The sequence below is a fragment of the Hesperophylax consimilis genome, chromosome 25 (assembly GCF_061612785.1).
Source record: "Hesperophylax consimilis isolate HC1 chromosome 25, BYU_Hcon_1.0, whole genome shotgun sequence".
Lineage (NCBI taxonomy): Eukaryota > Metazoa > Arthropoda > Insecta > Trichoptera > Limnephilidae > Hesperophylax > Hesperophylax consimilis.
In genome coordinates, this window is record NC_142860.1 from 3,107,536 (window position 1) to 3,134,675 (window position 27,140).

Below are 27,140 nucleotides of genomic sequence, written 5' to 3' on the forward strand. Positions count from 1 at the left end.
CCGAAATACAATCGCAGTTCTCTTTTAAAATTGAGAAATATTTAGACAGTCAATAACAATCTCTCAAACTAGTACGTCTAGACAAGGCGTATGCAGAAAATAACTTAACTTTTATCATTGATAAACTGAAGTAGTTAACTAACCTCTGGGTCAAGTTTTGACGTAGATAACACCTACCAATGTTATCCGTTACCGACTTACAAATGTTATCTGACTTCTCTCAGTATTTTAAATAATGTTTGGACAAAACAAACATGAGGTTATTTTTATTTAAGATGATAGGGTCAAAGTGTATGTCGATTACATAGAACTGAATCAAATACAAACTGTATTGTATTCATTCTTCAATGTGATCTTAGAGACTGAACAGTAATTATTAAGTTTTAAGACAAAAACAAGTGTTTTAAAATCAGTTTTTGCGACTTAAATACGGATGACTCTATTTTAATTAAGGAAGACTAGTTCACAACTTATGTGATTTTTTTGTGTTTTTATCATAAGATGTTTTGTGCAGTTTAGTGAATGTACGAGAAAATCAGTGGAAGATTTGTAAGTTTAAAAAAAAAAAAATTTTATTGATACTATATCCGTGGAGAGGTCATTGATTCAAATGCCGAAGTGTACAGATAAATTTGACTGATATTTGTAAATGAATTGAAATGTACTTAAAGGTAATAATTGTATCATTGAATATGAAGGTAATATCATATGTACACCACTTACTCTCAACACCAACGCTTACGTTCCTTACTTGCGTAACTCTGATTATACATGTAATCCATTCCACCATTATAATTATCTACATAGTAATAATCAAACAAATAAATCTCATACTTGCATTGCATTTAATAACCATTACGATTGTAGATATGTATACTTACTTACTTACTTCTATGTATACTTACTTGTTTAATTAATGTTATTCTCTCAAGAACTGTAAAATTCACCATCCAAACACAGGGTCATCCCTAGCATTGAGGGTGAAATATCACAAAAACCATATGTATCCTCTAAGTCTTGTATTAATAAAATAAAAATAAATAAAATTATCGAAAAAAGAAAAAGAACAATAAACAAAAAAAAAAATGAAAAAATAACGGTCTCAACTGGGAATCTCTTTTTAAATATTTATTTTATAGTATATTTTATTTTTCAATAAATTTTAACATTTTGCCAATGTCGCGCCCTGCTGGGAACAAGGCTCAGTTACCTGGGAAGACACGTTGTATAACCAAAAGACATAGCCACATATCCAATGACAACCCTGCTGAACTTTATAAAAAGGACAGAATTACTATTAAGACCCGGTAGTAAGCTTTCAAATATGGTTTGAAAGGGAGATAATATGTAAATACGAATGTTAGAGGGAGCGTATAATAATCGTTTTGGCAAAACAAATGTTTTGATATTATCTTTTAAAATATATTTTTTTTTTAAATTTAAAAATTTAAAGAGTTAGCGAGAAAGTTGTTATAAATCGGTAGAAATTGTGTATGCAGAGGCTTAAAGGAAGAGATAAAATCCGAGATAGCACAGTGGGCCTATGTCCTAAGTGCTCACGGGAACCTTACGTCAACCGACTCCTATAATAATAATTTATATTTTTTGTTTAAGGCGATGCACTACGTCGTGTAATATTTTAAATTGAGCCGCTATCAATAACAACCCTTACGTAGATGGCGATAAGGTTTAAATTCCCGCTTAACACCATCCGCTTGTTTTGATTTATTCAACAAAAAAAACATGGCCAAAAAGTGCCTTTTATTTTATTTTGTGGATGTTCAGGCATAAATATTTATTTTTTTTCCGATCATTTTATAAATAACTTAATTTGCCACATTATACAATAAAATCATAACCGAAAATGGATTCGTAAGTAGGAGATTTTGAACTTTGAAGCAGTTTTCATAGGGCTATACATTATTTTTTTCTGGGCTTATAAAAAGACTAATATATACAAAATACTCGATTTCCAACCAAAAACACATGATTTTGCATTACTACGTACGGCATCGCCTTAATTTTTTATTTTAATCAATGTCACTTTTAGGTACAAAAATAAACCACGATAGTACTTTTGGCCGTTAAATCTCAAGTCATATCTAGATACATAGACTTCCAGAATAAGTACCTATAGACAATTTTTTTTGTTGTTTTTTTTTGTTTAATGTGTTTAGCTATGAAATTTTACATTTTATATCTAGTATAAAGCTATTCTGAAACTACAATAATAGTATTTTATTACCTACACACTTATATTTGAACTTCACAACATTGAAACATAACTCTATCTTATAGGGATAACGTCTTTAAACGCTAGACCATTGGGATGTAATTATTATAGTTTATTATTGTTTTTCTTATGGTTTACTCTTGTTCTGTTTCATTTAGATTTTTAGTATTATATTCTTCTTCAATGACATATGACATACATTGATGGTATGACTTTTAAAAAATGGTATTAACTGTGTTTGGTGACCAGATCTGAATATCCAGGTACTTCCCAACCTTCATCTTGCCCATCTCCTTCTCTTCCCACTACATTCAAGCTCGCAAACACCAGGTTATTTAATAATCTTCTTGAGGATTTATGGCTATTATATTCTAAAATAGGTGCTTAATATTATTTTTATCAGAATATGTCGTGTTATGTTGAAAGATATACTGAAATAATTTTTTGTACTTGCCGTTAAGTGCAGTAAAACCGCCCAGAAATATTTATTTATTGTAAGTTTGAATAAGAAAAAACAGCAATTAAAGCGTCGTTATTTTGATCATTGATGAAATGAGATCATTGATGAAATGGGATCATTGATGAAATGGGACCATTGATAAAATGGGATCATTGATGAAATTGGTACATTGATGAAATTGGATCATTGATGAAATTGGATCATTGATGAAATGGGATCATTGGTATTGATGTAAAAACAATTTCTTAAATAGGATCAACATATAATCTTATTTATAAAATTACAATAAACTTACTTAATCTTTAAGTTTTTTTTAAAATATGAAGCAGAAGAAGTCACACAAAATAATACCAATTTTTATGAATAATTTTTTTTTTTTGACAGATTATTTAATCTTCCTCCCCAGGGACTAGCTATACATTGTTGTGAACTTTTAAAATATTTTTCAAATGAAAAAAGCGTAAAAATATATTTAGTTTGACTAATTGAAGATTCTTCCCCGGGAATAACTAAAATAAGTGAACCGCGCTTTGGCATAAGCCAAATCATAATTAGATGGTACTGAGATATATTTCTTATATTATCTGCTCTAAATTTGAATGTCATCCAATTTTATAAAAATGCGCGAGGTGCGCATGTGTGTGCATTGGTGCAATCAAAAGATAATAGAGTGTTTGTGATTGTCATTGTTAAAATGCACAAAACTAGCTTATCTACAGAGTCACAGCTTGATCAAATATGCCAATTCATTCATTCAATCGAGAAAGCAAAATCGAAATTTAAATCGAAGTTATTTATAAAAAGATACCTACACGAAAATGCAATGTTTTTTGTTTCATAGTTTTCAATTGTGAAAAGAGTTGGTTATATGTTATTTATTATTTAATGTATAAATATCATCGAAAAATCGATAATAGATTCTTTTGGTCTGCATGGGCCCTAGGAGTTGTAAGGTATTTTTAAATTGACGATATCAGTTTTTTTTCAAATCATTTTTTTTATGTGATAGTCGCAAGAGTCCCAACTGCTCCCAACCGTCCGCTATTGAGGTATTTTGTAAGGTTAAGGATAATGATATATCTGGATATTCAAATCTGGTAACGAAACACTGCTAAAGCCATTTCAAACGACGCAGTGAAAGTATCTACTATGTACCTAAAAGTCACACTTGTATTGAGTTTTTATTCAGTGGGTAAAATCAAGTTATTTATGCTGTTGAATCAATCGGAAGATTGATTTCATCAGTAATATATTTTCCGTCTCAAAGGTTAATTTTAACCTTTACTAAATGCAGAGTAAAGCCTTGATTCATCGGTCCTAAAGTGTTTTCGATACAAGTAATATATTATCTTACTAAGAATCAATGATTCAAATGGGACTTTATGCTTTCTTATCAGTGCCAGGCCAGGGGCGGTATAGAAATGTGACTTTGGGATTTTAGTCCAAATATAACAAAAACAAGAATTATAACATTAATTTTTCAAAGGGTATATAAATGTTTCTTAGAATTAAAGTCAATGTAAAAAATAGTTTAGTGTATTTATGTAATTATAAAGTAATGGGTGATTTTCTTCAATTTAATTAGTTTTAAAGAGGCCCTCATAAAGTAGATATAGCCTAGCTTACAGCAAAAACTACAAGAAGAAAACTTAGTCATATGAAATATTGTTAATTAATTACTAATCTATAACAAATGATTTCACAAATTTCATAATATAAAGCACGAATATGCTATGAGGAAATCGGAACAGGTGTTCTTAAAAATGATAATATTGGTATTTATTTCGACAAGGCCACCTTGTTGCACACGTGTTCAGAAATATTCTGAATATTTTTTGGGAAATCCATTCACATTTTCAACAGTATCTTGATAAAAACGCCTTACTCATTTTTATCGTTGTAGTTTTTCTTTCGTTAAACATGTAGTTCTTCTTGGTCTTTTGTTAAACTTGTTCTGACCATAGTAAAAAATCGGAACCATTGTTAACATATAGAAACGTGTTCTACACTCGTACCGCGAAACACTCGGGGGTTATTACATTATTCATGAAAAACTTGAGCAAAAAACGTAGATTTTTTCCATTAGTGTCCAAATAAAAATCTATGATACATTTCTTATATTCGTGTGGTTTTACAAAGCGTTTGTATAAACACACCATTATAATTATTATTTCTTATCACTTGGTCAGCGTCTCCATTTAAGAATTGCATTGTAAGGGTGTCCATTTTGTTATCCGAGCACATGCATTGCACGCAAAAGTAAAGCTACGATTACACTGGACAGTTTTTATAACATTATTTTTGCAATTAGAATTGCTTAGATTATATATAAATTTAAACATGCATTTAACATGTGAGAAATCACATGCAGTTATAAATAATTTCGCAGAAATTGTAGATATGTTCAACTTCAAAGAATATAGTTACAAGAAGGATATATTAACATAACTCATTAATATTAATAATAAAGCTTAGCATAATATAATTCTTCTGCAATGAATTTCTATATGACTAATACAAATTTTCCTTCTTCATTAATGTTCCACTAACCTAATATGATTTAAGATTTTCACGGCCAAAAGTATTTTTGTTATTTGTTTTTGGGGTGTTATGCCGTGTTGCGCTAACTCCTTCTTTAGCCAACGTTTCGGACAGCATTGCAGTGTCCATCATCAGGGCAGATGTGTTATTTGAGGTTGTTTTTTTTTTTTTTTTCATTTTCTAGATTCTTATATTCCATGAAGTGGTGAATCATTTAAATTTACTGAATTTAAAGTTAATGTTCTTTATACAAATAGAACGGCGTCATATGCGCCTCACAATTTTTACCTCATATGGGTTTATTTAAATATTACCTGGCTTTTATAGACTTAGAGGCCTTGTATTTTCTCGGTAGGGAAAAAATTTGTTACCTAAAAACCCTACTAAAATTGCATGTATCATCATCCAGCATCAGCACCAGCGGCGACCTACAGCGGCCATATACTACATACGTGTCTGTTTGTGTTGTGTTGGGAATGGGAGGGAAATTTTGGCTGCGCCCTTTTGTTGGAGTCCTTCCGCATTTGCCGTTGGGAGTAAGGAAAATCGCAGAAAACCTTACCCAGGAAGGAGCGGCCGAACGTCAACTTGAAACGTTTGCGGCCTTCAGTAACATCGGTATATGATGTCCTGCATTTTTGAGATGTGTGTGTGTGTGTCTGTTTTTATGTTAATATATACTTATGGGAAGATAGAAAATAAACATACATATACATACAAATTATAAAATATTATATAAATATATAAATAGATATATAAACATTATATATTTGGGAAGAAGGTCGGGAGTTTAGGAAATACCTACTGCTCGCTATTCGTCCGCGTCTAGTTCTGGTATGTGCCATATGTGGTCATGGTCCATGAGGATGTGTTTTGGTAGTCTATGTGTGTATCTGAATGTCAGGTCGCTCGGAGCATTGTATTGTCCTATGTCTCGTATTAGTTGATTTTTACTAAGTGTGAGTGATTTGTAAAAGCGTTCAGTCAGTCTGTGTGTGAATTCGTATAGAGTTGGAATTTGTTCTCGTTCGTGTAATCTCTTCAAGTTTGTTCTGAGTCTCGTGTTGTATGTGATTTTAATGCAGAGATTTTGAAGTGTCTGTAGATTCTTGTGGTCTGTGTGTGAGATGCTGCTCCATACGGGAATCGCATAAGAGAGTACCGGACGAATGAGCGAGTAGTAGATGAGGAGTTTGGTTTTGGGAAGTAGCGGACTCCGTCTATTGAAAATTGGCTTCATCATGCCGATCGCTTGTCGCGTGCGCGCGTGCATTTTCGCTTGGTGAGATTTCCAGTTGAGGCGGGAGTCCATGGTCAGGCCGAGATATGTAACTTCATCTTTCCATTCAATGCTGTGTCCTCCCATTTCGATGTTGAAGTCAGGTTTTCTATTTATACGTTTTCTCGTAAACATGATGGCTTCGGTTTTCGCCTCGTTCAGTTTCAGGCGCCATTTCTTGTAATACTCTACGAGCGCGTCGAGCGCTCTCTGTAGGTAAATCGCGGCCATGTTCGCTTTCAGCGAAGAAACGTATAGTTTGACGTCATCTGCGTAGATAGACAGATTGCATCTCTCGTCTCGGGGGATGTCGTAGGTGAATAGAATGAAGAGAAATGGTCCCAGTAAACTTCCTTGCGGCACGCCTTTTGGAATCTCACGCATTGAAGATAGCACGTTCCTTATGAACACTCTGAACGATCTATTCTTTAGGTATTCCTGTATCAGTCTCGTTAGGTATATGGGCGTGTTAGTGCGGTGCAGCTTATGCACGAGCCCGTCAATCCATACGGTGTCGAATGCCTTCTCTAGGTCGATGAGCGCAGCGGCGGTGAAGCGATGTTCGTTAAATTTTCTTGCGATAAATTCCGCTACTCTGGTGAGTTGATGGGTCGTGGAGTGCCTCTTTCTGAAGCCGAACTGCTCGTCTGGCAAAGTCTTGTTGTCGTCGTGGTGTGGTACAAGCCTGTTGAGTATAATTTGTTCAAATACCTTGCTCAGCGTAGATAATAGGCTAATCGGCCGGTAACTTGTCGGTTGCGTTCTATCTTTATTCGGCTTTGCGAAAGGCAGCACGGTCGCCGATTTCCAAATCTGGGGGAAATGCCCGGTCATGAGGCAGGCATTGAACAATTTTGTTGTGTAGATGATGGCTTTTTGAGGAAGATGTTTGAGTAGAATGTTGTGTATTTGATCGCTTCCCGGCGCCTTGTTCGTTCTGAGTCGCTTGATTGTGACCGCAATCTCGCTCGGCGTTGTGAAATGAATATCTTCAGCGTTTGTCTGCTCCGCTTCGTTCAAATCTCGTAGAGAGTCAGCTACGATCCGGTCCGTAGCCGGGTCGGAAAGGCCGTCTGTAGCGGCGTAAGCTCTCTCGAACCCGTCGGCGAGTGTTTCAGCTTTTTCTTGTAGCGAAAGCGCCGTCCCGGGGCCGTTCAATTTCTGTAGCGGGGGAATTGTGTAATCTTTATGTCTCAGCGCGCTCGCCATTTTCCATAGGGAATTATCCTTCGGCGTGAGCGACGCAACTTTTTTGTCCCAAAGTTCGCGCTTGAGTTCTGCAATTTCGGTCTTGATTTCCCTCTGCAGGCAGTTGTACGCTGTCTTGAAGTATTCGTCACGCGTGCGGTGGTACATGCGTCGCAGGCGATTTTTGTCCTTGATGAGCGATAAAACGTGTTCGGGAAGCTTGATCGTGTATGAATGTATTTCTTTGAGAGGAATGTGTGTGTCTTGTGCTGTTTGAAGAATCTCTGTGAGAGTGCTTGTAGCTTCGTCGATTTCTTGTGGCGAGCGCAGAGTTCCCGAAGTGAGATGAATTCGTTCGTTGACTTCCTTTTTAAATCCTTCCCAGTCTGCATCCTTATAATTGCGCTGTTTTCTGGGGGTCCTTGAAGTTGTGCCGCCTATAGTAAAGCTCACGGGCAGGTGGTCCGAAGACAGTTCGTCTAATGTGCGCAGTGGAGATATTGTCTTAACATTTTTCTCGAGTACTATATCCAATGTACTCGGATATCTAGATAGTCGCGAGTAGTACGTAGGTCTGTCGGGCGCCATTATCGAATAGGTATTTGTCTGCATGTGTGTAAAGAGCGTATTTCCGTTCGCATTACCTCTGTAGTTATTCCAGTAGTTGTGTTTGGCGTTCAAATCGCCTCCCATCACAACAATTGGTCCCAGATTGAGCAATTTATTGAGATCTTCTCTCACTAGGTTACTATGGGTGCAGTATACGGAGATGATGGTATGCGCTCTACCCTCTATGGTGACTTCGATAATCGTGGCTTCAGCGTGCTTCAACTTCGGAGTAGGTATTCTTGTGGACGTCATAGATTGTCGAACGAATATTGCGGTTCCTCCGCCTGATCTTCCTTGTCGATCGTCACGATAAATCTCGAAACCTTGCACTCTCAGCGGTACGCTTGGATTCAAATGAGATTCTGATAGGAGAATAATGTCGGTGTGTAATTCGTTTGCCAAAGCGAGCAGTTCGTCTGTCTTGTTGCGCACGCTAAATGCGTTCCATACGAGGACTTTCACCGTCTCGGTATTAGGCATCGAGGGTGTCTAGGAGCTCAATCAGGATGACGAGCTTGTCTGCTCTTGTTGCGCAGCGGGCGAGCTGTGATCGCATCCTCAGGAGGCCTTTTTTATGGAACTTTTTTATGGAGAAGTTTGAAGAAGTGGCACTCGACACAGCTTTGGCTGTCCCTAAAGTATGGTGGCGCTACGTCGACGATGTCTTCGCTATTTGGCCTCATGGAACGGAGAAACTAAATGAATTCCTGGACCATCTTAATTCTCTCCACAGCAAAATTAAATTCACAATGGAACTGGAAAACGAAGATAAAATCCTGCCCTTTCTAGATGTGGAGGTGATGCGGAAACACGATGGTAGCCTAGGGCATACTGTATATAGGAAACCAACCCATACGAATCGGTACTTACACGCTGATTCGCACCACCACCCAGCGCAGAAGAGAGGACTTATCCATACATTGGTGACCCGAGCGACCAGAATATGTGAAGAACATAAAATCGGAGCGGAACTTACGAAGCTGACCGATGCACTGGAGCGTAACGGTTACCCAGCAAGTCAGACAAGGCAAATCATAAGAGCCAAATCTGCACCAAACGAAGACAGAATTGAACAAGAGTCGAAAGGCTGTGCCTTCCTGCCCTATGTGCACAATGTGACAGACAGAATTGCCAGGCTATTGAGAAAGGAAAATATCAAGACTGTCTTCGGAACAACAACAAAGATACAGGACTTACTGAGGTCTGCAAAGACTTAGTTTCCTCTGGAAACAGATGGGGTGTATAAACTCAGCTGTTCCGGATATGACAAAGTCTATATAGGCCAGACAGAGCGGACTATCTCCAAAAGGATTTCAGAACACTTCAGAGCTTGTAAACTCGGCCACCCTGACAAATCGGCAATTGCCGAGCATTTGATTGACACCGGGCATTACTTTGGATTTGTTCCTGAAATCCTGGGGAGACCCAAAACTTATAGATCACGGCTGATTACGGAAGCCATTGAAATTCATAAAAATCCCGTAAACATTAATAGAGACGATGGAGCTAAGCTCAATAGTTCTTGGTATCCGGTAATTGACGGCTACACCAGAGCTAAACGAAGAAAAACCACTTTAAATAAAAAAATTTAAAAAATGATACGTTAATGTTAGCTCAGAGGGTTGGAGCTGGCAACACGGTATCACAACCTCATACTTAAGCTCACATTTTAACACAACCTCAAATAACACATCTGCCCTGATGATGGACACTGCAATGCTGTCCGAAACGTTGGCTAAAGATGGAGTTAGCGCAACACGGCATAACACCCCAAAAACAAATTCCACTAACCTATTTGTATATCAAATGTTTGTAATAGCCCGCATTGGCGTACAATAAATAAATAAACAATGTTGCATATGTGACATAGATTATTTAATTTACCAATCTGCCAAGTCACAGTGATGGCAAACAGAGGAACACATTTTATCAAAAACAACACGGTCGCAAAATAAATATTTAACCAAATCTTGTTATACTTGATATTAATAAAAGAGCTCATCCATACATGGCACTCGTAGTACTCTATTAGGTTACCCATATATGGCGTTAACTGTCGAGAAAAAGAGGAAAGTAAAAAAGGTGAGAATCTCAAGGTTAGGATAAATAAAATATATAGACCCCATTATCAACCAATAAATCACAAAGATTTTAGTTGAAGCTGAAGATTTTATTGAGATAAGTTTGAGATAACCCTGGAGTCACCACAAACAAAGGATTTGAACAGAAATAAGTTTGAGATTACCCGGAGTCACCACACACAAAGGATTTGAACTAACACAAGTTTGAGATTACCCCGGAGTCACGACAAACAAATTATTTGAACTAAGATAAATTTGAGATAACTCCGGAGTCACGAAAGACAAATGATTTGAACCTATGCTCCGAAAAGAAGGGCCACCTTCCTTCCCCCATGAACCAAGCTGTTCAAAATTAATTTCCCGACAAGAATAAACTTTAATGCGAGCAAAGTAAGCAACAGTTGTTTCAAGAAATATACAACCCTGTATTCCGCTGATTGAGGATTCCGATCTCAATTTTAATTTGAATAAGATCTCAGTTACATGGAGAAACACGCTTTTACTTCAATGGATAAGCTTCCATCTGAAATAAACCGAATTAATTAATATAATTCAAGAATAGGATCCAATTAGATCAAGCTTTGCTTGTAGGCTGCTGGAAAAAAATAATTCATCAAGACAAACTGATTCTAAATTAATTATTGCCAAGTAAGTTAGCCTGGAGAAATAATAATATTAACACTACTGGATTTTAATTTAATCAAAGGGGATTTGATACAGAAGTGGGAGTATTGCTTTATATTAAATTCTGTACTGTAAAGCGGCCATGCTTGAGTTGAATGTATCAATTTGGAAGGCGGGTCTGGGTACCATCGCCCCGGGAACCATTTAATCGATAACCAACTCCTCTACCATAGGTCATCCCAAATGGTTCGCTACGTTTGGTGAGTTAGCATGGATGCCCAGGTTCATCAGGTGAGGTGTGTGCAGATGGGGAAAGGCTGCTTTAGGGAAACCTTTTGACCTTGAAACTGGTCTCTTTTGACATCTCAACTGAACCCATCATCTTATGCCGCAGCGGGAAGGATATATTTATGTGTCACTCCTGGACACACTGATACCATATTCACCCCTCATACCTTTTTTCCTTCAGGGAACATCCCCTCTTTAAAAATACCCTCCACACAGCATCCCAAAAGATGACATAGGCCCTAAAATTATTTTCCTGTGTGGGGTTAATGTATGTATTAAGACAATAAATATATTTTATGTGCAAACTTTACTGGCTCATGCGAACATGTAAAATGTAATTATTTACATAAAATGTGTATAACTGTTTGTTATGCCAATAAATTATAGTAAAAAATCATTTAATAAATATCTTTATGATGAGGTCAAATTTACGTTTAAAAGGGCCCAATTCCCCTGATCATTCTGGAGGAACGGGCTTGCTCGGCGGTTGGTAATGAAAGAAGAATGATTCTAGCAAACATATCTGTTTTATTAAAAAAGGTGACATGATATTATTCAATTAAAAACAAACACATATAAATTATAATATTATTATTATATTTAATTTTTTTTTTTAATTGTTAAGCTGTTTTGTATAAAGCTGTTGTACGTGAAGCTAAATAAGTCTAAGCAAAACATCGAGAAGCAAAACGAAGTATTTTTCAGTTGATGATGAGATAAAGTTCTACTCAAGGCTTGGAAGATAATATATTGTGCCCTGTTCAAGGTTGAACAAAGCAAAACGAACTCTAAGCAGAATTCTTGCCTGAACAGACTATGCAATAATTACAATAGCGTATTATCCAAGGTTGATATTTTCAGTTGCGAACTTACCAAATACAAGAGGTCCATAAAATAATATTTCTCGGATATTTTGTGAATAATGTTTATACCTCTATTATTATTTGGTTTATATCTACAACCTCTCTCCATGGCTATAAATGTATTATTTTGTAAATTTTTCGTTTTGTAAAACTAACTAACTAACCATCACGCCGTTTCACCGCAGGGTTAGGCAGAGAGGACGGACCGCCAAACAACTCGGTCTTGGAACACACTCCTTGCCTCATTCACATTCATACATCGTCTCATACATACTCTTCTATTATTCTGACTCTTGACATGGCCCGACTCGAGTATCTGATTCACTTGATCGTGCCATGTCTTCCTCGGGCGTCCCCGACTTCTGCTACCATTCACATTTGCATCATATATCCTCCTTACACTCCCATCTTCGCTCATTCGTTTTGTATACATTTTTTATTTCATAATCCTTTCTCACATATTTAATTTACATTCCATATTATGCTGTCTCAGTAGAGGTAAAGTCACAAGGAGGAAATCCATAATTGGTTTTATTTTACTATACAATACTTTTGTACAAACTGATTAAATGTAAACTGTCGATTTCCCAAAAATGAATAAATAAATAATATAATTTTCTTTTTAATTGAATAATATCAAGTCATCTTTTTTACTAAAACAGATATGTTTTCTAGAATATTTCATCTTGCATTAACCGGTTCCTCCGGAATGATCAAGAGGGATCGGTCCTTTTTAAATGTAGACGTTTGATCTCATCATCATGTTAAATAAATCTCAGTAAAGTGTTTTTATTGGAGAAATCTTAAAACTTTACAAATTCTAAAACATATTATATCCGACAATAATAATGATTATGCGCATAATTATTATGTCTAATTCTGATTTAAATTATTGATTACATCGGGGAAATTATGTAATTTTAAAGATCGACGCTACGATGAATAAATAAATCCGATATCATGACCCAGAGAACCTTATCAATTTTTGTTTGTCAATAGTGCAGCGAAGTGCTTTTTGATTGTATATAATTATAGATTTGAGATGAGCAGACAGAATAGGGATTGCCTACCGCATTTTACAAATATGACATGTTGCTTATAATTGAAATTATGGAATAATCTTGGAATTATTGAATCGAATCTTTGTCGGAGTTATGTAATAAGTTTCTATTTAGCTTTTACTTCAGTCTGTATGAAAAATTTGCATTTTTGTGGCGCAATAATTTGGGGGGCAGGTGCGTGTACCTCCACTCCGGTAACCGTTCATTGGATAACCAACACTCTTCCATAAGTCATCACGATTGGTTCGCTACGTTTGACAATGCAGGGTAGGGCGGAACAAAATTTTGTTTTTTCTAATTTTGATTTGGAATAGTTGTATTAAGTTGCCAATTGCCATCAATTACCTCAATTAAAAATATAAATAATATCAGACAACGGTAAGAGCCTCCGCCAAGACATCGAACATTTACAAAAACGACAGTTTAGGGGATATTTGCGCGGCCTAGAAAATACTACAGAATTTATTAAAATAGGTTTATTTTATTTAAAAAACATATTCAAATATAGTTTAATAGCTATTGCAATCAAATATTTCTTTATTTTAATATACTTTGGCGCTGTAACAAAGGTGCAAAGTGCGGGACGAAGCGGGGGGCGGCACCTGACAATCTACGAAATGCAGTGTTTTGTTTAAACTACTGTCGATAATTGTCTCAAGGTGAAAGGTTGCGCGTCAATTATATTCACGAGTACTTATTGATAAACGTTTTTTAAGTGAATTAAACTGATTTCTAGAAGACAAAATTTAAAATGTCCGATATTTGGTGTAAGTGCAGAGTTGAAAGAGAATATCCTACCTACGTATTAAAATGTGATGAAATTCTACGAACGGGTTAGACAAGACTTAAAAGTAAGGAATAACACAACAAAAGAACCTTCGTATTTGGAAATTGCCGTAGTAGTTTGAACGAAAATTGAAGAATTGTGGATAAAATCTTCTATTCCAATTGTCACAAACAAAATAATCTTACAGTTACTAAAAAGTTATCACTCGAAGTGTTATAATTTGAAAAAGTCTTTGAAAAAACTTAAAGAAGAAAAGTTAGAAGTGTTCAGATTACAGAGTAGAAAGATTTTTGACACAGCTGCAAGTAAATGTCAAGAATTTGTAAGCTGTACTTGTTTGAGAGAAAAAAAGTTCCAAAAGAGGAACAAATGTTTTTAGAAGACCAACGCACTAACTGACTTATGGCTTTAGGAAGAACTGATCTTATCCATAATAAAAAAAATGCTGAATAGAAGATTACGTACTCTCAAACAAGAAATGAGGCATAATAGATAGGATGAAACTAAGAACAATAAGACAGAATGAGACGCGAGCAAATTTTAACCGAAGAAAGAGTAACAGAAATTCCTTCATTATATTTCGATGAAAGGAAAGACAAGACGGCTAAAACTGTTTTAAAAAGATCGAAGAGCTTAGATTGATTGTACAAGAGGAACATATTTCGATTATAAAAGAACCAGGTACTGTTTATGGGGTTCCAACATCGGGCAGTGCAAGAAATATTGAAAGAGCTATCCACAGATTTTTAACGACTGAAAAGATATCACTAGAAGGTTTAATGGCTGTTGGCTGTGATGGAAAAAACACAAATACAGGGAAAACAGACTATCTCGACCATTGCAATGGATAATTTGTCTCTTACACTCCAATGAGTTACCATTGAGGCATTTGTTTACCTATTTGGATGGCCCTACTGCAGGACCTAAATCAAATGCAGGTGAAATTGGTAAAGCATTAGAGATATGCGAGACGCTGCCGTTGGCTAACTTTGAGAAGATAGAAGGTGAACTACCTCCACAAATATCGACAGATCTCAGTACAGACCAGAAATATTTACAAGAAATTACTACTGCTGTCATAAATGGATCCTGGTCTCCTGGATTTATTAAAGAGAAGCTTAGGTAAACTACCCCACGCCCGCTGGTTGACAAGAGCTAATCGCATACTGCATTTGTATATTTTTACAGAAAATCCAAAACAAAATCTTGTGACTTTAGCAACGTTTGTCGTATAATCATACGCTCCTGTCTGGTTTACTATCAAAACACATTCATCCTGCAAAGATGGTTCAAATCATTTATGGAAGCTCATTAACAACACTAGATATTTGTCCAACGAAATGTTAGCGATAGTGAACCCTGTTATAATTTGAAACAGTTACTTCGCTCATCCAGAAAACTTGTTGTTGAGTATGATAACAGATTCACGTAAGCACATTAGAGAACTCGCTGCAAGACGCATTTTAAAGGCTCGTCAAGTTAATAAAAAATCTGTTTCACGCATTTTTGATGTGCCAAAAGTGAACTTAAATGCATGTTCTTACATAGACATGATTGACTGGCAACAAAATATATACGAACCCTCAATACTGATGAATATTTCCGATGATCAGTTACAAGATCTTATTGAAAATGGAGAAGATACAGTGTTGAAGTTTATGAGACTGACTTGCCACACCCAGGCTGTGGAAAGATTTGTAAAAGTTGTGACAGAAGCAGTTCTAAGTGCATTTGACAAGACAAGACGAGAGGGATTTATAAAATCTAAATTAGCATCTCGAAAACTCATGTCAAAGTTTGAACCTAAAAATGGTTTTTTGCTATAAAACATGATTTATTCATACCAACATAACTTTCTTAATTTGTGTTTAATTTTGAAAAAAATGTTTTTATTAAATAAAATATACTTTTATTTTATCATTTCATGCATAACATATTATATTTACTTATTATTTTGTTTATAGGGTGTTTAATACAAAACGTCTATAAAACCTTAAAAAATAAAATTTCAAGTCTATGGCGGGACCTCAAGATGTCGAGCTAGAAGTTCCAAATTGAGAATTGTTATTTAAATTTACATAAAGCAACTTTTACCTGGTATTCCAATTCGAATTTCGAAAAAAAAAATTTTTTCATACAAAAGTGTTCCACCCTATTGCAGGGGTGCCTAGTTTCACGGGGTGAGGTTTGTCTAAGTATTAATGACCGATGCGTCTGCCTACCAAGTGTGTAAGGGAGACCCTTTGACCTCTCCCGCCGTACCCTCTCGATCCATGTTTTGCACCGCCGCCAAGATAGTAATAAATAAATAATATTAAAGTAAAATTTATTTCTGATAAGAATAAAAAATAAATAAAAAAGTAATAATAATTCCCTATCAAGAATTTTCATCAACGGCAGGGTTTAATTTTCAATATTTAAAAAAATTAAATTATATATTTTAATACATTTAATTATAGATTTTCATATGTAGTTTTTAAAGATAGGGCAACGACAATCATTTCATAATTAGTAACGATAATTTTTTTTTAATTCTCTGTTGTAAATTCGCAATTTTCGACATCTGTTTCACTATGGTTTTTTAATTATTCATCGTGTTTAAGGCCCGGTGTATCAGTCAGTATGTATCCTAAAATTCCTAGCTCAAATTTAAGCCGGCTAAATCGGCCGCTCAAGCCTTGATTACTTTTTTAAATGCACAGGCGCTAGCAGTAACACATGTCACATCTGACATTTAAGTCTCACCGAAAATTACGTTAATTTACTAATTTTTTCAGTATGGACTAATATATTCATCGAGCAATGAGAAATGTTGATGTTATTATTGATTAATAATCAATCTTACATGGTCGGATAAGGTATTGTAAAAATGATTTTAAAGTTTCAACACCAAGACAGTTTGTTTTCAGCGGTTGATTTCATGAAAAAAACACTAATAAAAAATAATAAAAACAAATATTATTTCAAATTAGCATCCTCGCACACAGCACCGTGGTGATTGAAGTAGGGAACTTTATCAAAAAATCAACTTATAATTGTATGCATATACCTACTAACTACTTTTTATACATAACACTATGTTCCATCTCAGATCTTATTATTTCTTATTCATGTCGATATTGCTAAATTCTATTAGTTTTTGCTTTTTACAGGTGCAACTCTTATTTTGTTATTTTTTTTTTTTTTTTTAAATCTCTGTTATAATGTTCTTTCCCTCACGAGTAAGTTACACTCTAATTTATATTGGTTTATCGATTTGTTAAACTCACAATTAATACTGGGTTTAAACACACCCACTTACTTACTTTTTATGTTGAACTTTCTTTTACTTACTATTTCATGCTTGGGTATATTTTATATTGAATCCATCTTATTAGTGTTTTGCTAATTTGCACAAAATTTTATTATATGTGTTGCTTTCTTACAATTAACTCCATTTATCTTCTTATGTTCAATTATTGTAATCAATGTAAATGTATATTTTCATGTAAAAGCCCATTAGGGCGTAAATAAAAAAAAATAATAAATAAATAAATTACACCCGCCTAAAATTTTAATTTTAATTTAACTTGCGATCTCACTGTGACATTAGACAGCATAGATATGTCACTCGTGTAAAGAGTAAACAGTAGTTGGCTTTTAAAAAGAAATAAAGAACACGTTCCTCTAATAAAATCATAAATATTACTTGTAATATTGGTGATATCTAGGCTGACGACCAATATAGGAATTATGTTCCAAGCCACTTTCAGTTTGACATTCAAACCAAGCCGAGCTTAAAATTAACAACTGATATACCGGACATAAGTGTTTATTGAATGCGCATAAAGATTATCATAAAATATTAACCCCGAGTGATTATTTACTTAAAACTGTCCGGATATTTCTTTTTGAGAAAACGCTCTTAAATTTTAATGGCAGGAAATATGGATAGTAATTTAATGATGACTAGGCAAATACTTTGTTGACATTCTGAATAGTATTACGAAATGTTGCAAGTATCTGCTGCGTATTATTTCCTGTCTTTGATTTAACATATAATGAAAATATTATTGTTAACTTGTATTTGAGAATGGTTGCATGATTTGATCATGTGTCATGTTAAGAAATATACATGTTTCTTGAACATTTATAAGTCCTACCGATTTGCCAACGTTTTATACGACGTTATCTTCTTGGTCACCACTCGATCAATGGGATATATGTATACAAAATAAATTCCTTGAGCGGTAGAGATTTTCGGGCAATCGGTTTTGAATTCGGCAGCACCCATTCATAAAATCATACCGATGAATATTAATGGGTAAAAAAAATTAACTCTTTACTGAGGATTAAAGCCGATGAAACCAACAACATATTATCGTTTATACCATATTTGTAGGTTGTATGATTGAGCTTTTGAATTTTGAAGCAAATTGAAATGAATTCCAAATAATCGTTTACCTAAATTTTGGCAGCCATCGCTGAAAACCTAGAGCGATTAGACTTATATATGGGTAGCCATCGTTCGACTGTTTAGGGTACACTGAATGTTGGTAGTCATCACTGAAGGCCTAGAGCGATGAGATCTAAATATGGGTAGCCATCGTTCAACTCGTTACTGTACACAAAATTTCGCTTGAAATAGGTAAAATTCAATTTTATTGATTAATTATAACCTAGCTACTAATTCAGAAAATTAAACATAATAATTTTGGCTGTCGGTGCATGGATGCGTGGTTTTAAATTGTATTTCTGCGTAATGCGTAAAATTATTAATTAAAAAAATGTAATAGTATAAATCATATGAGACGAGCGATATAGTAGTAAATCAGATTTTTTTTAAATAATTTATTTGAAAAATGTATTTCTTTTGTTTAAATGTTTATTAGTTGTAAATCATTAATGATTTTTAAAGTTTTTGTAGGTATAAACGGTGTTCATTCGACAGGTAATTCTGTTCGTCTCCTACTATGTGTCAAAGAAAAAATATAATGATTACTTTGTTAAGAAAATCGACAATATTTTTTTTTGATTGGCAATGATCCCAGGGTAAATATATTATAAATACTTTCCGCTTCACAAATCCAACATTAATAGTGGAATTTATTACTTTGAATCAGTAATTATATATCAATATGATATGTGTATGCATCAACAGAAACATGAAATGATTTGAAAATTTAACCCTTTTTTCATATAACACCAAAATATTCGAAGCATCAAGCAAAACTTCGATGAATTTTATCATTAAAATCAATAATTAAAGAAATATATATAAAGTAGAATATTTTTTTTGCAAAACGTGGATTCTTCAAAAATGTTCAGGGGAAATTTTTTAAAAACCTATTTTAGAGCCCCACTGATTATTTAGTTTTGTTTGAAAATACGATGGCTGATTTCACAAAACACTGAATTATTTTGCGGTTAACCAAATTACGGATGCCATATTTCCACCGGCTTCGGGCAGTTAGACCCTTGCGCGGCAGTCACGTAATATGCAAAAAAATTTAAATAATCCTACAGACATCCGAAGTCCAAACATTATTGAAATTTGGTTGTTTTTCTGTGCAGACGCAAATAACTCCTGACCTGACCTCTGATCACCTTGTTAATCTTATAAAGCTTTATTCATTCTGTTATTATGATATTTTCGTGCTATTTTTATAAACCACATTGCTTTATTATCATAATTATAAATTGAAAAGTTTACACGAAGATTGTAATTTTTACAATTTTGAGGTGGTTGGTAGGTCAGTTGCTAAGAATGATGTATCATCATTAATTTATATCTTATATTCTATTTTATTTTTTATTGTGATCATTTCTTACTTCTACAGTTTTGATCAATTTGCAAGAGCGCCATATCTACCAATATTTCTATTATTATCTTATTTCTCAGGCAGCATCCAATTAGCTAAATAAATAAATATGAAATGGTAAAAAATAACTACATTTTCTATGTCTTGTAACACATTTTTTCACAAGACATATAAGTAAAATACAACCAACCAATGGCGGACAGTAATTTTAAATTTCAGTTTATAAGTTGATGTTGATGTTCTTCAAAAGAAAATGTATGAAATTTTGATTGCGAAATACATTTTATTAACCTAACCTAACCTAACAATTCTTTGCTGTGAGAATTAAAATATAAAAGTTTCTTCTTTTCTGAACGACTAATTTTTAGGGTGTTTTTATAGCTGATGAATGTAAAAGTCATACAATTAAGTATAAACCAAAAACTTTGGTGATTCTCTTCACTTTATCTTATACACGGGTGATAATTGCCATATCACTTCTACCATTCGTTTTGGTGTATCATTATCTAGTAAGGCTGGTAACATATCTATAATGAAAAAGAAAAGAAAAATAATAAACTGCCGAATTGCCGGCTAAGAATTCAAAATAAATAACAAATAAATATTTTTCGAATCGTACTTAAGTGTTAATTTATACAGTACAATGTAATAACATGATAAACGCTTTACTCATATTTTCTTTACGTATTTTTTTCAGAAGGCGAACACTGAAAAGCAATTTTACAATTTTCCCTAAGAATACCTACGCGTTATTAGAAGATATCATTAGTATCAATACAAATAATATCTTTGGTATTTTGAATTAAATACCTACCATGTAGTAAAAATTTTTCAAATAAATAAGATACAAAAAGTTTAAAAAATATCATTCAAGTTCAGTGATTTCTGAAACAATGACTTCATTACACGGGCAAAAGGAAGGAGCCATCGACAAGGAAGTTGAGGCGAACAGGAAGATGTTGGAGACAGTAGAGGATGACCAGGAGTACCAGATGGTGGAACCGATTGACCATTCAGATAAGACTACGCAGTATATGGCAGCTGCGATAGGTAAGGATTAACGATTCTCATTTCAACTCAATTGTATTGCAATAAAAGATATACATTTGTTTTAGACCACTTTAATTTGAATTGTACTCTTCCGGTTTCGGAAGCACCCATAAAAATTTGATTACTATTCAATATTCTCCTGACGAAAGAAGGATGCTTCCGAAACCGGTAGAGTGCGATAAAAATTAAAGTGGTCTAAAACAAATGTATATCTTTTATTGTAAATTATGACGAGCCACGAAGTAAATGCTTATTATAAATATGCAATTGTATTGCTTTTATAATAATATTAAATCAATTTTGGTAATAAATAAATAAAAAATATAAACCTTAGTTGCTTTGGCTTTTGATTAAATATTGTCATTATATTGTTTTCGAAAGTTATTAATTAAATTGGACCCAATACTGATCCTTGAGGAATTCCCGGGTTGTTTTTGATTTTCTCGATTTGTAAAACGACGCTTTACAAATCATCGAATTATTTCTTCATTATATAAAGAAAAGCACAGCTGTATGAACAAGTATTCTGATATATTCTGAATGGACTAATATTTTATTAGGAAATGGATTTTAATCACGTTTTTAACAGAAGTATTAAAGTGATATTCTTTGAATATGAAAGATCGTGTCTGTTATTTAATTGAAAAACACTTGTTGATCATCCTTATATGGAAAAATTATTTAATAATGCATCTTTTTAGCTAAAATTTAAACATTAAACCTTCCTCTGTCGGCAGAATGAGTTTCAATTCTTTTTTCGTTTGCGAATATCGAAATATCGCCAAATATTATTAATATATTTTGTTTGCTCAAAAATACACACCGAACATTATCAACCCAATATATCGAAAAACGATATAAAATGCATATATTATATTTCGTAAATTGTTTCTCCCCGTCGTTCCAATAAACGTAAATTTACGTTGTTTTAATGCTTCCAGTGACAATCGGAGCTTTTTCTGCCGGAACTTTCTTATCATGGACTTCAACAGCTCTTCCACTTTTACAGGCAGATCTAATGGTAAGTTGAATGTTTATTTTTGTGTGTTTATTTTCCTTCTTTCTTTTTTATATTTTGTTTACGTAACACTTTATCTTATTTGTAAAATAGAGTGGGCGTTGAGATATTATCTACAGATTTCTGAAAGCATATGTCTCAAAACAGGAAATAATACATAGTTCGATAGTATAAAAATGTAAACCATTATGATAATAATATTTGAAATAATGTTTTTACATTTAGTGCTATTTTACTGCAAGTGCGGTTTTATTTAAACATGGATTAACTATTAAAAATAAATTGTAAGTTAAAAATTATATAATATATTATTAAAAAAATAGTCTAATATTTATAAATCATGATAACATACTTTGTAAAACATCAATCCCAGTGGTTTTTGATAAGAAAACTAGTACCACCATTTAAAAATTGCTTAAAGTAATGTATAAAGGGTGTATCAGTGTAGATATGTAACCTACCCACACGGAGAAAAATGACCCTGTTAAAAAAGCGATAGCATTTCAATTTCCTGATAAAGTATTAGTCATTCAGGATATATCACGTGTTTTTTCCTAGTAAATATCATGCGGGAATGTGACAGTATCAGTATGTCAATAACGATTTCCGTTTTTGTAATATAAACGTATTCCCCCGTCCTAATAAAACATTAGTTTTCAACTGATACTTTGCTAGAAACTCTGTCAATTCATTAGTTGAAGGCCTGCAGTCCCGTTGTTAACAGAAAAACGAACATTGTTACCAGATTTTGAATCAAATAACAGTATTTCATCTCAGTAAGTTATCTTCTATTATTTTCTTCCAATTGTTAACGACTTGGCCTATCAAGTGATATAAATTACATTTCGTTCCAGCAGCACGGTGCAGATGAGACGGAGCGCGTGTTACGCGCTCCGTTGCAAAGTGTGGCAGTATAATCAGTAGCCACGTGTGATAATTTTTTTTTTTATTGAAAAAATGTCACCGAACAACAAAATGACATCTAATATGTTTTACTCTAAAAATTAAGGTTTCGTCGGTTAAAGCCGTTCGGGTACGTACTGAGCTACTGATACATCCTGCATAAATAAATTATATCAGGAATCATCATAGTATCCAAATTGTATATAAGATAATCTTTCCGTTGACGCACATAAAACTTTCAAATACTTAACTTAATTTTGTCATTAAAATTGTGTAGTATTATTTAATGCCTTAAATTTAAAGGCAAACCAAAAGATTTTTTTGATAGAAATGTCACTTTCTTATCAAGTATTAAGATTTCAAACTTCAATCTGTGAGAAATCGTTAGGATTCAGGCGAATTCTCCAATTGTTTTTTTTTACTGTCATGTTTATTACTGTCTGTTTCTGTCTTTTCTACAGTAAAAAAGTATTTTAACTTTTAATCAGAGAAATTATTCTGTGTTGATGCTCGGGTAAAATGTGTATAGTACATAACATAATAAACTCAGTACGAACGATATAAGCAAGGTACAATACAAGTTATCATAAATAGTTATTTTGTACATGGAAATATAATAATTGTTCATAATAACAATAGCACAAAACAACAACAGTACTTGGTACAACGAAAGTAGTGACAGATCAATTTATAGTAACTTTGTTGATGTTCATAAAATTAAAAATGAACCGTTTGTTTTCGGTAAACCTTTATTATGCCAGATTGGGTGTTTTACAGAACATAACTAAATAAATAATTTTGTTGGCTATTGCATGATTTAAATTAACTTAAAAGTTCTGTTGTCTGTTCTAGGAGGTGGATTATAAATTTCTGACCAGTGAATATTAACATAACATAATTATTTGGCCTCTGTATATTGATTTTGGCTACGTTTATCCACCCGGAAGTCATTCCGGGATATAGGTTTGGCAAGAAAACGTAATAACCTTATTATTGATTGGTTTCGCCGGGCTTTGTAGTTAACCTAATGCGGATCGCACCCGCGGTGTTTGGACAGCACTTCAAAAATATACAAACATAGTGATCAATGTACATAATATCAAAATTTATTATCAAATTTCGTTTCTCTTCTCTTCGCTGTTTAAACATTGTTTCACTTAATATAAAAATTCTGTCGATACACAAAGATAAATACACCTCAAATTTCAAACCATAAAAGTATTCGACAATCTTACACTCAACACAAAAACTGAGGGAAACAAATAAACAATTCATAAACAAAATCAAGATATGGATTAAAGAACATAAAAGGTTATAATACTACAAAAAATATCTTTAAAGAACTAAATAACTTTAAAAATATCTAAAAAGAACTAAAAATATAAAAAGAAACATAGTACACATATGTACGGGACGTGTTCGCCTGCACAAGAAAAAACTGTAAAATATTAGCACCGGCACACATTTACCCTTGTAATGATTCAAATAAAGCACTTGAGATATTTCATTTGAACCGTTACAGAGTTATTTAAAATACCATAAAAATGCAGGGAATATCGACTATTGTAATATGTTTGCATAAACGAATGCGTCTTGAGAAAGACGATATATTCAACATTTGTAATTTGCATTTTAAAAGAATGCCTTTATAAAGACGGTGGGTCTTATTGCGGGTAAAACTCCTTGTATCCGTCCAAGCTCAGTCAGTAACGGCTCTGCGACATCGGGGCCAGTGAGCAGGCCGGCTCAGTAGGCAACAGTAGATCCCCACTCCGAGGTTGGCTAGCAAGCAGGTTCAGTAGACAGCGGAAGTGGAGCGGGGGGGGGGGGGGTTGAAATCAAACACAGCGAATTAGTTCTCAGGTAGCGAAACGAGTACGAGCAGAGCGGACAGCGGTAGATGTTGCTCGGTCCAAGGCTTGAAGCGGAATGGCCAGGGACCGGTTTTGCGGCGTATTTATAAGATTCATTACGACCGCGTCACCGACTCTGGTTTGCTATATCAAATTCCCGTAACGAGCTTTGCCTTTTTTTGCTATGAAGCTCGCCACGTTGTAGGATTAAATCTGTTTATCTCAGAAATATGAGAATATTTTATAATATTAGACCTTATCTACCGCTGTCGTTTTGCCAAAACCAGGTCGCAATATTTTTTTAAATTTTTTTTATATTTTTTTTATAGTGAATACCTCACAAGAGTCCCAACTGCTCCCATCTGGAGCCAGTGAAACTATGGCATCCCCAATTGGGGGATGTTGTGAGGCTGAAGGTAAGTGGGGAAGGGAAAGAGGTTATAATAAGACATATTCTACAAGACAAGTGGTCAAATCTCTGTAAGATTTTCAGAGTTTCACTGAGTACATAATTATCTTACGTGTAACATGTTTTATTTCTATTTGAGCCTATTTAATTAACATGTAAGTATCTTCGTACAAAACTATTTAGTTGATATTGTCTCCTATTATTACAGAAAAGGCTTGCAAATTCTAGTATTTTTTTCTAAATCTCTCATTGCCTGTTGACGGGAGAGCGGGCTTTTTCGTTCAACCAATGAGCGTTTGCTTCGCGAGAGCAAGATAGTTGCTTGCGTTAAGGCGAGACAACTGCTCTTTCAATTGTTGTGATAAAATTTACCGCTAAACGAAGGGCAGGTTTTGAAACATGAGTTACCTATATGCAGGGCAGGTTTATCAACATTAGTTTTATGGAAGGTTTTAAATAGTTTTCGACAGTGGTAAATATGACGGCATTTTGTTGTGCTTGTTATATTGATGATGCTGATGACGTTCGATACAACATATTTCAAACAACACTCATATTCACCCGTGTTCTCATTCTAATGTTCGCTTATGATATGAAGATATATAGAATTATTGACAATATCGAGGACTGTCTAACACTTCAATCTAATATTAATAGCTTTAACGATTGGTATCTTAAAAACAAATTAACACTTAATGTAAAAAAAATGTCAACTTATGAGATTCCACAGAAAAAAAAACCCATTGTTGTTCACCTACTTTCTCAATAATCACACCTTATTATCTGTTGATGAAATAAGAGACCTTGGTATAACCTTTGACACTAAATTAACATTCATTAAACATATTAATAATATAACCAGTAAAGCAATGCAAATGTTAGGATTTGTCTTACGGATTTCAAAGGATTTTAAAAATTTAAAAACTGTCAAATTACTTTACACTTCACTTGTTAGAAGCCAACTAGAATTTAACACCACCATTTGGAGTCCTTACTACAGTGTACATGAAAATTCCCTTGAGCGAGTCCAACATAAATTTTTACGTTATATTAATTTTAAATTGGGAATATTCATCGAAAACATTAATTACCCCTCTCTGTTACAATTATTGGGACTCAATACATTAAAAGAAAGAAGAATTTGTTTTGACCTATTTTATTTATTTAAAATTGTTACCAACCTGTTGAAATCCCCTGAACTTCTTTCGTTAATATGTTTCCATGTACCTAGTCGATCAGTTCGTTTCAAATTACCCTATCATTGCAACAATACAGGATCTAACGCTGAACTCAATTCCACAATGAATCGCCTACATGTACTTGGTAATAAATATGTTTTGGATGAATCTATAAACATTGCTAGTTTAACCTCATACAAACACTACTTAATTAAAACTGTATGTCAGCGCTTCTCTGATTGACTATAACCAAATACAGTTTTAAAGTTTTAATTTATCCGGGACTTATTGTAAATGAATTGTTTATATATTTATATATACATATTGTTTTTTGTATTTATAATAACTATTTCTATTGTTCTCTTTTATGTATTTTATATTTTTTTATCTATGTATATTCTGTATTTATAATAAGTAAAACAATTGTTATTCTTTTGTAAAAGCCGCTATAATCGGCGTTAATAAATAATAAATAAATAAATAAATAAACAACCGGTCCAATAATTACATTCAAATTGCTTAGTTTAATAATAACAGCCTTAATTACTTTATTTTATTTTCTTTATTTTTTGTCTTAATATTTCATTTAAATTCGTTTAATATAACACAATTTCAACACTTTCCATTTTATTAACATACGTAATTTGTAACATAAAAGTGTAAACTGGGGGCCTCAGCACGGGTAAAGCTCTCAGTGAGGCTCACATTATCAAATAATCTATGTAAATAATGATGCAAATGTTAGTTTGTTCAAAATCTTATATCTCCGAAAGCTCTAAGCCGATTGCTTTTACACATATATTATATAGATGTCACCTGTGACAGGTAAAAATATGCTTTTTTGAAGAACAGAACAATCTGTTGGACGTATAATCAACATGCGCTATATTTTTCTATATGCACAGACAGACTGC

The 27,140-nt window shown here is 33.7% G+C and overlaps 1 protein-coding gene across 1 annotated transcript in view; it reads left to right on the forward strand.

The window, feature by feature from the left end:
• The first annotated feature begins 328 nt into the window (after positions 1–328).
• Positions 329–27,140, forward strand: part of LOC149411440 (facilitated trehalose transporter Tret1-like) — a 56,735-nt gene continuing 29,923 nt past the window's right edge. Inside the window, exons 1-3 of the mRNA XM_089647019.1 lie at positions 329–549; positions 20,513–20,865; positions 21,807–21,886. Of these exons, the coding sequence (XP_089503145.1) occupies positions 20,709–20,865; positions 21,807–21,886 (237 nt within the window). The 5' untranslated portion in view covers positions 329–549; positions 20,513–20,708. The remainder of the gene's footprint in view (positions 550–20,512; positions 20,866–21,806; positions 21,887–27,140) is intronic.